The following is an 18,465-nucleotide window of genomic DNA, read 5'->3' as shown; positions in this document are numbered from 1 at the left end:
CAGAATAAAAGTAACTTCACTGTTTAATACCCTGATTAAATAAGTAATTGTTTTCATCATTTAATTTGGCAATATGACTTGTAGATAGTCCTTGTTAGAGGGAATATTGACGGCAAAAGGCTAAAGCATGATTGCACTATATTTTCTCTTGGTGGTAAGGCCAGTCTTTATCGCCGCCTGGATTGAAAGGGTGAGTAACTTCTTCTTGGAAAAATATCACACTTTGTTGGATCAAGATCGTACAATGTGCTTATTAGTTCAAGATTTTCAAAATGTGAAAAATAAAAGCTATTTGTTATGTCGTTTAAAATCTATCAAATGCACTGAATTGTATGTGAGCAAACTGGTACTATAAACTTACTATACTGGATGTTTTTCTATAACTGGCACTTGTCGTCCACCAATAATCTTCATAGTGATAGTAGGAGTGCTGTCATTACCAAACGGCGCGTCCTTTCTCAGAACTTCCGGCGCCATTTGGTGTTCAAGTTCTGTGCGCTCGCTCTACAAATAGAGAAGAAATGTTATATATACTGCTATTTCAATTGATTTCTCTTTTGCTTTACGTCGTGTAAAGCAAAAGTTCAAATATTTTTATGTCAAACGTTTTTTTCCCATTTATTTTATCTACTGTTTTATTTTTAAATTTTATTCGTACCAATCCACCATGATTGTTGATCGGAAGTACTAAAAAAATAATAAAAACCATATATACTTAATAATGTCTTTCTTAGTGAAGAGGCAAAATTAAATCATGTCCAAACCCTTGTTCATTTTGAACAAGATTTTCAAGATACAACAGCAATTTATCAAACATGATATATTTGATATAAGATTTTGTTTTATCAATCATCTGTATATTTATCGAAGCATACATGTACATTTCCTTTTTATGTTGGTTATGAATTAGGCATCGTTTGACATTTCCATTTGTATGTTAAAGCTTATCTTACAGCGGAAATGAACCATGTCATAATCATACGCAACAGTTAATACATTCCTGTTATCTTGCCCAGTTATCAACGTTTCAAAACATTATTCAGCAATAAATGCGCAGGACAGAGTCATACCTTTCTCACTTTCATTTAAACTTGAAATTCCTGTATAATCAATGAACATTTGAGAACAAGCCAAGACAGGCCTACCATTTAAATATACGGTAGTTTTATTTATAATAAAACAGAGATACGTTTCTTAACGCTATCATTTTGTCACAAATGCTAAATAAAATGAAAAAAATATTAGCTTGGTTAGCTATTGCGTTTTAACATCAGTGAAGAACCTAAATAAAAATGACCTTAAATCTAAGTTTAACAAAGACCAATGAAACAAACATAATATAAAAGGTCATTCTCAGGCAACATGTCCAAAGTATTATGTTGGCCTTTGCGTTTAAGAACTTTAACATTAAGTTTAAAGACACCTTTAAGAGGCTTTCTTCGTAAAATCAGTATAAAAGTTTCGTTTAAGTCTGGCCCTTTTTTCGAGATTGTAAATACAGAAAACAATAAAGGATCAAACCCGCTAAGGACACAGTGTGACGAAACATTTTACTAGCCTACTAACACCAATCGACCTCGTTTATCCGACACTTTGTCATGTAAAGTAAACTGTGACAATGTGACTTAAAGGCATCTTATTCTACAGAAACGAATAAATGCTCGTTCTCTAGAAAGGGCAAACATGAGTCTTAAAACTTTTAAATAAGAGTATTAGAGGAGCATGTTAAATACTTATCATCTGAAGAAAGTAACGTGAAATGATTTGTATTAAAAGATGCAAAATGTAAACAAAATACATGTAGTATTTTAACTTACATAGAAAATATTAAATCACTGTAACTGTGCTAATTGTTGAAGCTCAACAGAAGCAATAGATTGTTCAGGTAATTGACCAATCAGTTCAAGTGTTAAAACTTTAACAGGACATTGAAAATAAAATCCTTTAAAGAAAAAAATAAAGGCATTTTTGGTGCATAATGGGCCTTTAAAACCGAAGTAGAAATAGGACTATACTTATCATACTAATTTCTCGTACTCTACTATGCGCTTTTTACAATTATATGTAGTTTACATATTGGCATAATACATGTCGTTTAAACTTTCAGCAATGAAACAATCATAAAATGCAATTTAGGCTTTATTCTTCAAATTTAAAAGATGCTTTAAAAAGTTTTAATTGGATTTCATCAACTCAGCACTTTGCTTTAAAACCAAAACATTTGATTGAGAAGAAAAATCCACGTTTTATCCTTTTAATTTTTTTGTTCTGTTGATAAAGTTTTTGTTGTTGTTGTTGTTGTTGTTGTTGTTGTTGTTTTCCTTATTACAGTTGATGACGCCAGTCACTAGTTTCTACTCTTTTATATCAATTTTTTTTGTTTGTTGGCTTTCATCTTTTGAGACTGAACTGTCACACGAGTTTTTAAACAAACTTTAGGGAAGATACTTTTAATTCATTTGTACATAGCCACTGTTCTAATACTTCTGTATTGAATGTATTGAAAGTCTCAACAAACTACCACAGGGGTTTATGTAGATCAACAAATATTGACATAAGATTAAAAGTAGGTTCGCGTTAAATTCTTCATTGATAGCTGATTTGTTGATAGATTCAACATTGTTTCTGTAAAGGTCCTTGACGACCGACAAATATAAATAAGGATCAAACTCTGCTAAACTTTATGATATAATAGTTTCAGCAACTTGTGTCTTAATATTACATATACATATTTTTCAGGCAACTATTAATTAGATATTTTTTAATGATTTACATTTTAAGACAATTCCAAACAAACACTTTTTTGATCGCCACATTTCGATTTTTCATTTATTTACGTATTAATGTTAAACTATTTTGTAGATGTACTTGATATTTTGAGAAAGTTTTGTTTAGTTTTGATCAAATCGTGTCAAATATTTTGAATATTTGCATGAGGTCAAGTCCCGTAAAAATTACAGGAAATACTTTATTCATGTGACTCTAAATATCTTAAATGGTTGTGTGAATGTTTATCAATGTTTATCAATTTGTTGTTGTTGTTTTTTACCTTTAGGATATCGTGAGGCACTACATAATTATATAAACATTAAGATATGCATCAATACTTTCTAAAATAATACTTTAAACAACAACAAAATGACTTTTAAATCCCGCATTTATCTGACATATATCTGATTGCCATTATACCTTTCATTATGCATGTAACGAAATAGAAATGACGTTGAACAACATATATCGAAACAGTACTGACGTTGTGTAACATATAACGAAACAGTACTGACGTTGAACAACATATAGCGAAATAGTACTGACGTTGAACAACATATAACGAAACAGTACTGACGTTGTTCAACATATAACGAAATAGTACTGACGTTGCACAACATATAACGAAACAGTACTAACGTTGCACAACATATAACGAAACAGTACTGACGTTGAACGACATATGAGCCGTGTCACGACAAAACCAACATAGTGGGTTTGCGACAAAACCAACATAATGGGTTTGCAACCAGCATGGATGCAGACCAGCCTGCGCATCCGCGCACTTTGATCAGGATGCATGCTGTTCGCTATCAGTTTCTCGTTTGTAAGCGAACAGCATGGATCCTGATCAGACTGCGCGGATGCGCAGGCTGGTCTGCATCCATGCTGGTTGCAAACCCATTATGTTGGTTTTGTCATGACACGGCTCATATAACGAAACAGTACTGACGTTGTACAACATATAACGAAACAGTACTGACGTTGCACAACATATAACGAAACAGTACTGACGTTGTACAACATATAACGAAACAGTACTGACGTTGCACAACATATAACGAAACAGTACTGACGTTGAACAACATATATCGGAACATTACTGACGTTGAACAACATATAACGAAACAGTACTGACGTTGTACAACATATAACGAAACAGAACTGACGTTGAACAACATATAACGAAACAGCAACGACCAACATATAACGAAACAGTTCTGACGTTTAACAACATATAACTTAAAACAAAACAGTACTGACGTTACCTTAGATATAACGAAACAGTACTGACGATGCCAAAGATATCAAGAAATAGCTTTAACGATGCCAAAGATATAACGAAACAGTACTGACGATGCCAAATATATCAAGGAATAGCTTTAACGATGCCAAAGATATAACGAAACAGTACTGACGATGCCAAAGATATCAAGAAATAGCTTTAACGATGCCAAAGATATAACGAAACAGTATTGACGATGCTTAAGATATCAAGAAATAGCTATAACAATGCCAAAGATATAACGAAACAGTACTGACGATGCCAAAGATATCAAGAAATAGCTTTAACGATTCCAAAGATATAATGAAACAGTACTGACGATGCCAAAGATATCAAAAAATAGCTTAACGATGCCAAAGATATACGAAACAGTACTGACGATGCCAAATATATCAAGGATTAGCTTTAACGATGCCAAAGATATAACGAAACAGTACTGACGATGCCAAAGATATCAAGAAATAGCTTTAACGATGCCAAAGATATAACGAAACAGTATTGACGATGCCAAAGATATCAAGAAATAGCTATAACAATGCCAAAGATATAACGAAACAGTACTGACGATGCCAAAAGATATCAAGAAATAGCTTTAACGATGCCAAAGATATAACGAAACAGTATTGACGATGCCAAAGATATCAAGAAATAGCTATAACAATGCCAAAGATATAATGAAACAGTACTGACGATGCCAAAGATATCAAGAAATAGCTTTAACGATGCCAAAGATATAATGAAACAGTACTGACAATGCCAAAGATATCAAGAAATAGCTTTAACGATGCCAAATATATAATGAAACAGTATTGACGATGCCAAATATATCAAGAAATAGCTTTAACGATGCCAAAGATATAATGAAACAGTATTGACGATGCCAAAGATATCAAGAAATAGCTTTAACGATACCAAAGATATAATGAAACAGTATTGACGATGCAAAGATATCAAGAAATAGCTTTAACGATGCCAAAGATATAATGAAACAGTACTGACGATGCCAAAGATATCAAGAAATAGCTTTAACGATGCCAAAGATATAATGAAACAGTACTGACGATGCCAAGATATCAAGAAATAGCTTTAACGATGCCAAAGATATAATGAAACAGTATTGACGATGCCAAATATATCAAGAAATAGCTTTAACGATGCCAAAGATATAAAAAAAACAGTATTGACGATGCCAAAGATATCAAGAAATAGCTTTAACGATGCCAAAGATATAACAAAACAGTATTGACGATGCCAAAGATATCAAGAAATAGCTTTGACGATGCCAAAGATATAACGAAACAGTATTGACGATGACATGCTTTTCTTTGGACTGTGAAAGTAAATGGTTATAATTTTACAGTGGAATTATAAAACATAATTTTCAAAGTAGTAAACTATACCTGAATGCGCATGAAAGTATATATCTTAAATAAGTGGAAATATCGCCAGAAATACACAAGCCGTCGTGAGTAAAATGTGCTTGATTACGAGAAGCATATTCGTGAAAAACTCGTTAAACTGTAATTCGTAAAATTTACAGAATTATATTTCAACAGAACAATATGATGCATGATTTTGATGACGTCATGAATGAAAGCGCATGTTGTTGCGCGAACACCTAATAGAAAATTTGTTTTATTAAATAATATTCCACTCGTGAACACCAGCTCTTCTATTTTCACTTTTACCTACGCCACTCGTGAAAATATGACATCTGGTGTTCACTCTTTGAAATATATTTTGATCTTACATGCAAAACAAACAATCTAAAATGAAACCGTGTCAATATTCTCTCGATAGCCAAGATCTTGTTTTTTTACATACCTTTTTTTTATAAGATTCTTAAATAAGTACACATTTTAAGGTGTCCGAAATAACCTTTAGAAAAATGCACTTCATAAAATCTTCACACATGTACCTGTTTTGCATCCGGCCACACCCACGCCATTTTCAACGTTCTATATCCAACCTTCTTTAAGAATTATTTTACTCTTTCCAAAGTTTGTTTATCATACGTGTTTTAGTAAATTCTTCCTTAAAACAATTTTAAAGGTAAAAGCCGTGTGCTATTAATCAATGGTTTTGGTATTTCTTTACAGATATGACAAAATACCGTGTAGACAATCATTTAAATCTTCATTTCTTTCAACAGTTTATACCTACTTGGATGTGACCAAGCAAACGCGTCTTGTTACAGGAATTCTTAACCTCAAGTGTTTTTATAGCTTTTGAGCAAATATAATAGAAACATTAAGTATATAAGTAATTGCTTTTAATCGATAACTTTGACTTGATACTTGACCATTATACTAAAATATTAGCTCTATAAAATTGAAACAAAAGTGACTTATTTGACTGTTGTTGGAAAATTTGTATTGGTACGTTTACACTTGAATACAATTAATTATAGTATGTTTTGAGAATAAGTAGCACGAACTGTTCTAAAATAGAGAATGATTATATGTTATATTACTGTGTTATCTTTAAATTCTAAATACCTACGCCGGTAACATAGGGGGAAAACATTCTCCAACATGTCAGCTGTCTGTCAACTTGTCAACGTTAACTTCATGAAAGATTATCTATTATTTTCTCGAAAAAAAAATAATTTTCGGATAAAAAGTCATCTTAACAACTAAACGATATGACTGAATATTTCGCAATTTGTTGCTATCGATGGACACATATTAACAGTTTTGTGAATATATAAATACAATAATCCTTTGGTCACCATTAAATAAACATGCCCGTAAATATTTAGGAAGTGCAATTACAAGAACACATTAAAACCAAAGCTAATACTTAGAAGTTTTTTTTTTCAAACCAGTTTCTACCAATAAGCATAACCATTTAACCGCTATTCGTACAGTTTCACCGTAATTGAGTATGTCAATTATTCAACTAGCTTCAGTTGTCTTCTGTTTACTTTCAATATTGAGTTATTATAAACGTGTTGTTCTTATTGTAGCCCTGGCGAGAAAACTTTTGTGTTTTATGTATTTAGGATATATAGTGTATAAGAATAAAGTGAATAGAATAAAGATATTCATTTAATTCTATTTAAATTCAAGCACGGTTGAAAGGATCACAAGTTTGAGATGAAAGTCTTTATAAAAGTACATTTTATTCAACTAGAATGTCGAGCGAACAAAGAGTTTAAAGTATTTCCCGTATTTATCAACTGTGAGCTATGAGAGACGCTATTGTTATCTCATAACACTGTCTTCTTATACACTCCTCCTATACACACATCAACATTGTACTGATTTATAAAATATGAAAAAAAAGTTTCATCTGGAATTAGAGCAAATAATGGTAAAGTGACAGGGATTAAAAAAGTAAAGTCAAGATATTTCACCCACATTTAACAACGCAGACAAATAATAGTAACATTAACTAAAGGTGTATTTCAATCATATTACAAAATCGAGATTTAAAGAAATCGATTCCAATCAGAGAGTCTAACGTTTAAACAATTGAACTTTTAGACGTATTCAGATTTCGGTGGCTTTTAAATTATTATTCTTGAGAAGCAAACTATTTCTGAATTTGAAGAGAAACAATTCATATTCATTCTTACATAAAGGTATTGCTTTCAAATATAGGAGAAAAAAATGGTTTAATTAACGTTTGATTTTTTAAAAAGCCTCAAATTAAAATAGATATTCTTGAATAATTTATTGTCAACATTAAACTTAGCAAGTCATTTCAAACCTCCTATAACATTGACAGAGTTTACTTTGAGGGCACTGATATTATGTTTAAATGTCTGTAAGGGCTTGACAACATATCATTATCAAATTTGCTTCATTCAATTTTCTGTAAATACGTTTACTGATTGCCTCATTTTACACATTTTGATACCATAATTTGAAAATGATTGGATTTCAATTCAATTGATAGCTATCATTACCGAATTATCTTTATACAGGGCCATTGGTCGTATTTTACTTTATAAATATTTGGACGCAGTTGCTTAGAACATTAAGGAAAAAAGGAAAGAAATATGATATTTTGTAAAAGTAGGTTTATTGGCGGCTACGATTACTTCTTGAGTTTGTATGTGTCTAGGCATACTACCCGGTATTTGACTATCATATTTTATTGCATGGAATTTAGTCCAACTTCAGCTTTGTTCATTTATTATCGACACATTTTACAATAACCATAATGTCTAAAATACAACTGGGAAAAGTACAGTTGTAATCAAAGTAACATACATGTCGATTATATAATACAATGTAGAAAATGTAACAAGCAGACATACATGTATATCTCATTTTAACACAAAATGATAATTAACCCATATGGACACACAATAACAATTATATATGCAAGTCAACTAGCAGAACAAATATTCATCTAAAACTATTAATTAATAACATAATATGACAATATATCAGAAGGTAATATAGACAAATTATTCTTTAACATGTTGAACATACGTTCTTTTTGTTTCTGTAACATGTATGTATTGCATTTATATTGAATGTCATAAATTTTGATTAAATATCTCAGGAAAACAAACATGAATATACATTCTGCCGGCCGGTATTACTGTAGGATTTTACTGAGGAAACATGAATATACATTCTGCCGGCCGGTATTACGGTAGGATTTTACTGAGGAATAATGAATATACATTCTGCCGGCCGGTATTACGGTAGGATTTTACTGAGGAAACATGAATATACATTCTGCCGGCCGGTATTACGGTAGGATTTTACTGAGGAAACATGAATATACATTCTGCCGGCCGGTATTACGGTAGGATTTTACTGAGGAAACATGAATATACATTATGCCGGCCGGTATTACGGTAGGATTTTACTGAGGAAACATGAATATACATTATGCCGGCCGGTATTACGGTAGGATTTTACTGAGGAAACAATAGAAAACAACCATAAACTCCAAATCCATTCACATTTATACCGAAGCCTGGCGTCAGCTTTTTATATTTAAAATCATATATTTATATAGGTTTTCATTTGTAAATGAAAATAACCTCTGATTGTCTGCTGGTGGCCACTGTTTGCTAAATCAGTCAATACTTATTTGAACTCTTCTCTAGAAATCATAAATGACTTTGTCCAGATTTTTTAGCGTGATCAGGGTAAATCCTCAAGTTTTGAATGTTATAAAAAGCTTTGTTTTCATTTCCTTTTATTTCTAAAGGTGTGCACAGTTTAGATATGTACTTATCACACACCCGTGCCGATTTTGCGACTCCGTAAATATGGTATTGCACGGCCGTGCATATATTTTGACGTGACGTCATTAGCGTTATGCAAACATAGTGTAAGGACGCGCTTTATGTTAGCGTTCTACTGTAGGCGCGTCAACGGAAAATGACTCTTATTTCACTTTAAACGGTCTTTATTTTGGGTATGTGATAAATAGAATATTAAATTCGTGTAAGTTCATTACTGAATTTATTGCACTCGTTGAATAAAATAATATTATGCTCGCCAGAGGCTCGCATAATATAATTTTATTCAACTCGTGCAATAAATTCAGTATTGAACTTACACTCATTCAATATCCTCTATTTATGTATTTTTTGTTAAAAGCTGCAAGTTGCCCACAATTTTAAAATGTTTAACTGTCACACTAACAAAAAATATGAAAAATTAATATCTTTAAAGAATTGGAAATATGAAATTAAACCACATGATGATGATGTTGTTGGTAATGATGATGTTGTTGTTGTTGATGATGATGGTGATGATGATGATGTTGATATTGATGATGGTGTTGTTGATGATGATGGTGGTGGTGGTGGTGGTGATGATGATGATGATGATGATGATGTTGTTGATGTTGTTGTTGTTGATGATGATGATGATGATGATGATGTTGATATTGATGATGGTGTTGTTGATGATGATGGTGGTGATGATGATGATGATGATATTGATGATGATGTTGTTGATGTTGTTGTTGATGATGATGATGATGGTGGTGGTGGTGATGATGATGTTGATATTGATGATGGTGTTGTTGATGATGATGGTGGTGGTGGTGATGATGATGGTGATGATGATGATATTGATGATGATGTTGATGGTGTTGGTGTTTTGTTGGCAACCGGAATTAACAATTGCATGAAATATATATAAAATTGATACTTTAATTAATTTCAAGCTATGTCGTAGTTTGCATCAACTCAATATATTTTTAAAAACTGTTGTTAAGCATTGTCTTAATTTAAGTAATAAGCAATTATCAGAATATATAACGAAATTTATGAAAAAAAGTGGATAGAAATGAACATAAGCTATAATAGATATTTTTGATATTTTTAACCTTTATATGCCGAATAGAATTATCCAGCAGTTCTTTCGGTGTTCAAGGGATTTCAGATTAAAAGTACAAAAAAGGAGCAACCATCAGTATAGTATGGTGGCTGATTTGGTACACATTGCGCGTTGCGTTGCCTATAACGACAACACAACCTATATTGATATCGCCTTTTCGTCTTGTTTGCTAGCGAAACGCGCCAAACGGCGCGTTGTCACACTGTCGTTTTGTCGTCCTGTCGCTAGCGAAGCACGCCAAACGGCGCGTAGTCGTGCGGCGCCATGTCGCCAATCCTTCGATTTGAGCCGAGCGATAATGAGACATCGCGACAACACGCCGCACGACAACGCGCCGTTTGGCTTGCATCGTTAGCGACAGAACGACGAGATGAAAGTCCGACAACGCGCCGTTTGGCGCTTTGTGGTGATGTCGCTAGCGACAACACGACGCGCAAAAGCGTTCCATATCAGCCACCATAGTATAGAGTCTGGTCAGACTGTACGGATGTGTCGATTGGTCAGACTCTATACTAGACTAATCACTTCCGGCCCCAGCAGGTAAATGTGTCTGTAAAATACCAGTTAATTACATCCGTGCTACAACACTTACAAACGATATATTTTAGCGTATCAAACTTAATATTAATTATCATAAATATTGTCTATAAAAGAGAACAACATATTATGATTAAGACTAAGTTCTTAAGAATAGATAAATATTCGCTTCATTATATCTTTGATTTAAAGTATGGAATGCAAGTTTTTATAAAACTCTTGAAGTGCAAACAACTTATAAATTAAACATCGTATTGATCTATTTCATTTCAATTTAAATTTTATAAGCAGCACTTTAAATTGTCTAAGATGTTTTTAACTCTATCTAATCCATCTTGGTGATTTCAATTATATAAGAACATTTTTTTTGTTAACAAATATGATAAAGTTTACGTGTTTGTAATCAATTGCATGTAAATAAATGAAGTAGATTTTGGATCAATAGAAAGAACAAACTTTGATCTTAAGTTTGTGTAATCAGTTGTATAAATTTCAAAAAAGGTCGAAGAAAGTTTATTCAAAATTTGTTCAATATGCATTTATGCACTTATGTAGTATGCTTAAATTTACATTACCTTAAATATCGTCTAATACTACCCAGTACCATTCACGTACTTCACAATACTGATAATCTGTGCATGCTCGTTTCCGGTCCAAACAAACTAAGAAAACTTCGATCAACAATGTACATATAAACGAAAACCAATTAAACCTGAGTAACAAATGTTTTCTCCAAAAAAAAAAATCATAATATAAACGAAAACCAATTAAACATGAGTTACAAATGTTTTCTCCAAAGTTTTTACGCCGAGTTCAACATACTCATGGTCATTTCTCGGAGGTTAGTCCACCCAACAGGTTTCCTGGGTATCTAAAAAGTAAAAATAACCAATTTCTCCGACAGTGACAAACGAGACAAATGCCAATTAGATGTCTGCTCGAGCCATTGAATCCGACATATCTTTATCTGTTGTTTCGTTCCTTGTTTACAATAAGTATTTGTTGTTATTTAGAGTCATTGTGTTAATTCTATACAATTTTCCTTTGTTTGAAAAATATAAAGATATAAATGGTGAGAAGGAGGATGGAGGAAATTTCCGTAAACTTTACTAAATTGAATATTTTCTGTAATTGAATATCTTAAACCACTGAACTCAAAAAAATGTTTTTAACATTTGTTTTAAATATCTGCACATATAATTTGAAAAATATCAGATGTTTTTTTTCAAATAAAAGGAAGAATGGTAGCCTATATTACTTCTAAAATAAATCTTCATTTGTCAAGACTCTTCTACCATATGAAGGGCTTTCTTAATTTTTATTGACATCTATGCCTCCCACTGTCTAAATAGAATAATGAAGGTTCTATATGGTAGTGATTTTCACTTTTCATCCACTACAATAAAATAGTAATAAATTATGCATGATTCAAGACGAATATACCGTTACAGGCATGACATTACATACTTGAATATAATATACGCCTTTATCTAACTAAAATTTCAGTTTTTATTACGATGTGCAGAAACGGTGAATTGGCAGATTCTAACGTTTAAACTTCTAATTTATATTGACAACCACTTAACTTTATCATTTTACATTTACTAAATTCGAAGTATACCTAAATGAAATACATAAAAAAGAAAGAAAAAAACTAATAAGAATAAATAAAGAACAATTTGAGCAGCAATTATATCCAGGGTCACAATATTAAACTCTAAAACTGATTTAATCAAGAGGTTAGTTGATGGTACATTATGCAGGCTCAGATGGAACATCTATTTTGTTGATAATGCTCTTTATGATACTTCATGTTATTCTTTTATTACTAGTATTTTATTTTATTGTTCGGTATAATAAAACAAAAATCATAAAACAAAAATCATGTCATATTGAGGTTGATTGGACAAAATGGTCACCCTTGACAAGAGAATCTGTGTCGAGTGAACATTTCGTTTTATCATCGTTACTGGGATATTGTAACATGTTTATTTGCAGCTCGGCGTTTAACTGTCTTAAATAATGAAATATTCTTGTTGCCTTAGTTTTCGTCTGTTTAATGAAAAGATGCAATTCTATCTCATATTTCTATATATATACCACCCAATACTTTAACATGTCCGTGATAGAGATATTTAAGTGTACTCTTTTATCAAAGGTGCATTTCAATAAATGATCATTAGATAAATGTCGTATTAAATCATTATTGCATTAAACAATCAAATAAGCTTTATAGTCTAAGTAGGCGTTTTGGATAGGCAGCAAACACTTACAGGCTTACCCATTATTTGTTTTTATTTCAACCATGTACTAGTCTACCTACAACGGCCTTTCAACACACATGTGCAACCACAAAGGACCTACCACAACATGCAAAGTCTACACACAAGGACGGTATATCACGACTAAAGATCTTTATTTGTTTAGTATTAACTTAAATGCAAAAAATAATGCTGGGATTGAAACTTATAGAACTTATTGCTTTATTGCCTTTAACTTACCATATCTCTATTTCGACAGAAATTGACATTAACTAAACTGTGGTACGAATATTTGGTTTTGTTTTTTACAAGCCATATAATTGAAATTTATGAGTACATTGTCATTATAATATTTGTACAATGAGCACCAAAGTGTCACGTTGAACTCTTTTTAAAAAGATAAGACCCTCATAAAAGCAATATCCGTTAACAGCATGAGTCGAAAAATATGACAATATAAATGCCTCAGCTAACGACATAATGAAAAATAAATTACAATTGGTATAAAATAGCGACCTAGCTTTTAGTTTTAATACGGTGAACTGATAACGTTTGATCTCTATCGGACACTATTTAAACAACAGAAATGATAAATTATTTTGTACTGAATGAGTACTTGATGTCAATTATAACAAGAAATAGGTGTGTTCATTAATGCTGATTCTATCATTATTGCTGATAACGTTAAATTATGTATACTGTACATTTCAAACAAATAAATCAATGTTTTATGTATTAAAAAGTTTTTTGTTTTCACTGAACAATCTGTGTTAACTTTCCTGTTAATGTAATCAATACATCATGGAAACTACTGTGCGAAGAGTTGTCCATTGCTTTGATACTTTGATTAACGGAAGCAACAAGGTCACGTTTATCGTCTCGTGTTAATCTTTTAATCACCCATTTTGATACAATGAATGGTATTAAGTCAAACCTCTGAAAGTTGTGAGAGTTGTGTCCGTTTTACTGTATTCATTTGCATATCAGTTTTGTCTCTTTAATTGTGATTTTATTCTGTCTCTGGCATGAGCAACTTTTTAAAGTACACATTTTCACTGCACGCATAAGAATTCTTTAGCATTAATTAAGATTATCAAAATCCTTATTGTGTTTTAATAAGTTTTAGAGATTTGGTTGATTATTTTTATCTGAAGAATATCACCGTGTATCATAAAGTCTCTTATATGCTTTTGGATAGGGAATAAAAAATACAATGGCAAAACAATAATTCGTCTTGTATTTTTTTAAAACAGAAACACATATTGATAACAAAACAATAAATCGTTACGTTATGCACTTTTTCTGAATAAGTATTAGGCATAACAACTTTACAGTTTAATAAAGTAATTATTAGTATAAGATAAAAATATAATTTATCTACTATAAATTCATATGCATATATACATGCATACTTATTCAATATACATGTTGATGTTTATATATACTTTTTTCTCGGTTCGTCTCAATGGTAACAGCGTTGCTTGGATTAGTAATGCTAACGTCATATCGTATCAACTATTAATATTCCTAACGACGCAGTTAATTGGTACATTGATAAGTTCCTGATATATTTGATAAGATATCCATATTGTTAAACTTAACATTTCAATTCATTTAAAGCTGACAGCTGTAATGATTTCATGATTTTATCTGAAGCGATATTATTGTAAAACCATTTTTTATTGGTTTGAAACTGTTACATGGTCTTTTTTGCTGTATAAAAGATTTCTACAGCCATGTCACATAAAAAGATAGTTAAAATGTAGTTTGCCGTATTTATTTATAATTTCATCATTACTTTAAGAAGAAACATACAGACTTATTATGTAAATCATTATTATATATTGCTTGTTGGTTCGATCATTTGTTTCCAGTCTGTATAAAACATATACAAAACACCCCACTTTTTTCCAACAGTTCATAACTCTCTATAGATTCTGTTATATAGAAGTCAGTACAAGACATATTCCGAATAACTATAGTATTTTGTTGATGAGTGTCTTGAAGTTTATTATAAACCAAAAACTTTCAATATTTTTGTTGTTGCTATTAAAGATATTTCAATTAGAAAAACAAGATCTAAGCAATATGATTTTAAAAGATTATTTTATCTAATAATGCAGCACAGATTCCTAGCTGAATACCAACATATCTTTTTAAATTATAAATTCAAATGAAAACGAAATTTAAGATACTAATGTATTTTGAATAAATACAACTTGTGATGTAGTAATAAATGATCTTCGATACTCGCACTAGCAACCCCAATGATGTCATTCCCCTTGAAACAAATAAGGAGTCAAATGGAACAGATATAGGGCACATGTACCTCGATTTAACCTGATATATGTTTGAAGAGCATTAACTTCAAAACTACAGGAGTCTTCTTTTCATGTGATCGGACCAACACAAATATGTTACCTTATCACTCGATATTCTGATTAGCTTTTTAAATCACTTTACATTCAAATCAGTGAAAGCAAACCATGATGAAATGGAAAATAAAAGTAATCGTATTTTTATCTTATTAATACTTAGCGTAAATAAAACGGTTTGAATATAGTTTAATCTACACCATGCATTTAATTTAATATCAAGACATTAAAATATTTCAAAAGGGGTTTTAAAATCTATGATGTCCTCCATTGATATCTGTTTCATTCATGACCAGTATAATGACATTATTGAAACGAGAAAATATATATAACAGGTTGTCAAATTTTATATTCGCGCGACATATATTTAATAATTACATAGCTTTTTTACCTTTTAATATCTCTCAGTTGTTGCTATTAAAATCATTACGTTTTGCTCATTCGCGCATAAAATCAAGATTTATTATGATTTCCTAATGGATCTTTTTGGCAATATATGGTTAAGTTATTCAACCTGACCATTTCATTTGACAAAAAATTGCAATTGCGTTTCCACAAAGTGGTTAAACTTTAACTAATTCATATTGATTTTATGAAACAGATAACATTAGATTATACTATAGCGAGGAGTGTTTTGTTGTATAGTAATAGTAAAGTTTTTTTCATCTCAACAATCAGGGAATAAATGCAATCCGACAAAATTTCAGATCTTACGTTTTGCATGTTAGGAGTAACTGCTTCATCGAATAATGGCAGTCGTTCTATACAGACGAAATATTTAAATAGAACGTACTGTGCTATTTTGAGTAGTAATTCTTTTGTTTGTTTTTGATTTTCTGATGGTTGAATAGCCTTTACAAAGTTTATAGCAGAGAAACACATTGACTGCTTCTTTGACACCGTCCTTTTCCCGGAAGGCTTAAATGGATGCTTTCCTCATCACACCAAGTGCAGTCAAACTAACTACGATAAGGGACAATAAATACAAATCCAGTGACCATTTTGAAACTTGCAACAATTGCAGAAATTTATTATCAAAAATAAATATTATACATTGCAACTGAAAAGCATCTACATAAGAAAAGAAAGGGGATGAACTTAATGACGTAAAAAGTGTTCTCGATATACTAATGCATTTAAAAGGGGATCAAATGTACTACAAGATGTATATAAATGTCAGAGTATTAACACAAGTATGCCTAACGTCATTACATGATTTCACGCCGTAGAAAAAAGGACGGCTATAATTTATTCATTTTTATAATATTTGGAGTTGTCATTTACTTTTAGATGATCTAAATGTATGGCAACACCATTGTGAAAACTTGAAGCTTGAATCTTTTAATATGTATGGTGAAGAGTCGATTTTTTTTATAAAACTTTACTAAACTATGTGTGATTTAAAACTATTTTATATATCTAACATACGTCTCGTCATCAGAGATTGTTCACGTTGTGATAAACCATGTCATGGAACCGTTTAAAACTTGGCGTATCTACGTTTATTCAACATGTTCTTTTTCGAACGAAATCAATCGGACTTCTTAAGCGTTACCCCACACAGTGCCGTACTGTACACAGAAAACAATCTGATCTTTGCGTATACGGTTTAATGTGTATAAGGTTTAATCCAGTTACGTAAATATTAAATGCTACACTAGATTTTACCACTTAAGGTCAACCTAAATCAAAGCTGAAATTAATTCTGTAACCGTAATCTAATATGCTGGATTAATATCATATCTTGTACAGGAGTTGTTTTTTTTTTACTTAATTAAACGTTAAACGTTATCTTAATAGAGGAAAACGGTCTCTAACTTCTTCTAAATTGCATGTTAAATACATAAATCAACTGCTAAAATGTACTTTACGATAACATAACTTAACAAAGCATTCACAACATCAAAGGAATTGTACTTTTTGAATAAAAATACAAAAGAATTGCATAAACCAAACAATCAGCCTTTCTTGCTTAATAATAAACGGATCGCAAATTTTATTTTTCTCCACACCTTAAAGCAATGTCTAGTCTGAATGTGAAAATAAGACTGAAATATGCTTATAATCATGTCGATTATTTACTTAACACTGAATTGCCCATATTATAAAAAATGAAAATAGTGTATATCAGTCTTATATCAATGAAGTCTAAATCGGTTATTTAAAAAACCAATTACTCGATAAATCAATCAAAAGATACTGATTTCAATACATGACCCAACCATAGTATCTATAACATTCATTAAGCATAATGACATTTTATAATTATAGATTAATATTTGCTTGTCATTATAGCAATTTATGTACTTTCGTTTAATTAGTTTTGCTGCTGTATACAAAAACAGCTTTTTGGAATGACATAAATATTTGTATGAATTACTTTATAATTTTTCTTGAAATTATTTAAATGCATTCCAAAGTAATTATTATCCGGTTGATTATATTACAATCAAGAAGGCAGATACTGTACCTGTAAGAATAACGGCATTATCTTGTTCGAATAAAGATTCTAATTGCATGGCGCTCTACATATAAGATAAAAGTATACACACTTTCTAATAAAATTTATTATCAGTGTCCAGTGCATAAACAAACAGAAAAAAACCTTAAAGAGATGTAACATACATCAGAATTGCAAACACAATAATATATTTGGAATTTTGAAATTCTCTGTCCACAATTTATTTCAGCCAGTATTTCTACATAAAGCGTATTTATATTTAAGCCTTAGTTCTGTTTTAATGTTTTCATTTAAATTGTTAAAAGTAATGGAATTCACCTCATTTATTTAGAAAAAAAAATTAATGTCCTCTTGAAATAAATTGATAATATGGAAAAACACTGTTGTTGATCAATAAGGGATTCAGCCACAATGAAAATAATTCCATTACCCTCAGAATAGCATTGTTTGGCCAATC

At 31.1% G+C, this 18,465-nt stretch overlaps 1 protein-coding gene across 32 annotated transcripts in view; it reads right to left on the bottom strand.

The window, feature by feature from the left end:
• The window catches only part of LOC132757872 (uncharacterized), an 87,871-nt gene that overhangs the window by 34,817 nt on the left and 34,589 nt on the right, over window positions 1–18,465 (bottom strand). For 31 of the 32 annotated variants that reach the window (XR_009629511.1, XM_060749345.1, XM_060749323.1 and 28 more), the window contains one exon: window positions 362–504. Coding sequence is in view for 31 of the 32 variants with exons in the window: in XM_060749345.1 (XP_060605328.1) it covers window positions 362–504 (143 nt within the window). In the remaining variant the exon portion in view is untranslated. Of the gene's footprint in view, window positions 1–361; window positions 505–5,972; window positions 6,149–18,465 lie in introns of those variants that run through there. The other variant, XM_060749340.1, reaches the window with a different exon arrangement.

This window comes from Ruditapes philippinarum, unplaced genomic scaffold (assembly GCF_026571515.1).
Source record: "Ruditapes philippinarum isolate M1 unplaced genomic scaffold, ASM2657151v2 ctg624_1_1_1_1, whole genome shotgun sequence".
Classification (NCBI taxonomy): domain Eukaryota; kingdom Metazoa; phylum Mollusca; class Bivalvia; order Venerida; family Veneridae; genus Ruditapes; species Ruditapes philippinarum.
The sequence above is the reverse complement of the archived record's forward strand: the minus strand, read 5'-3'. Positions and strand labels throughout refer to the sequence as shown.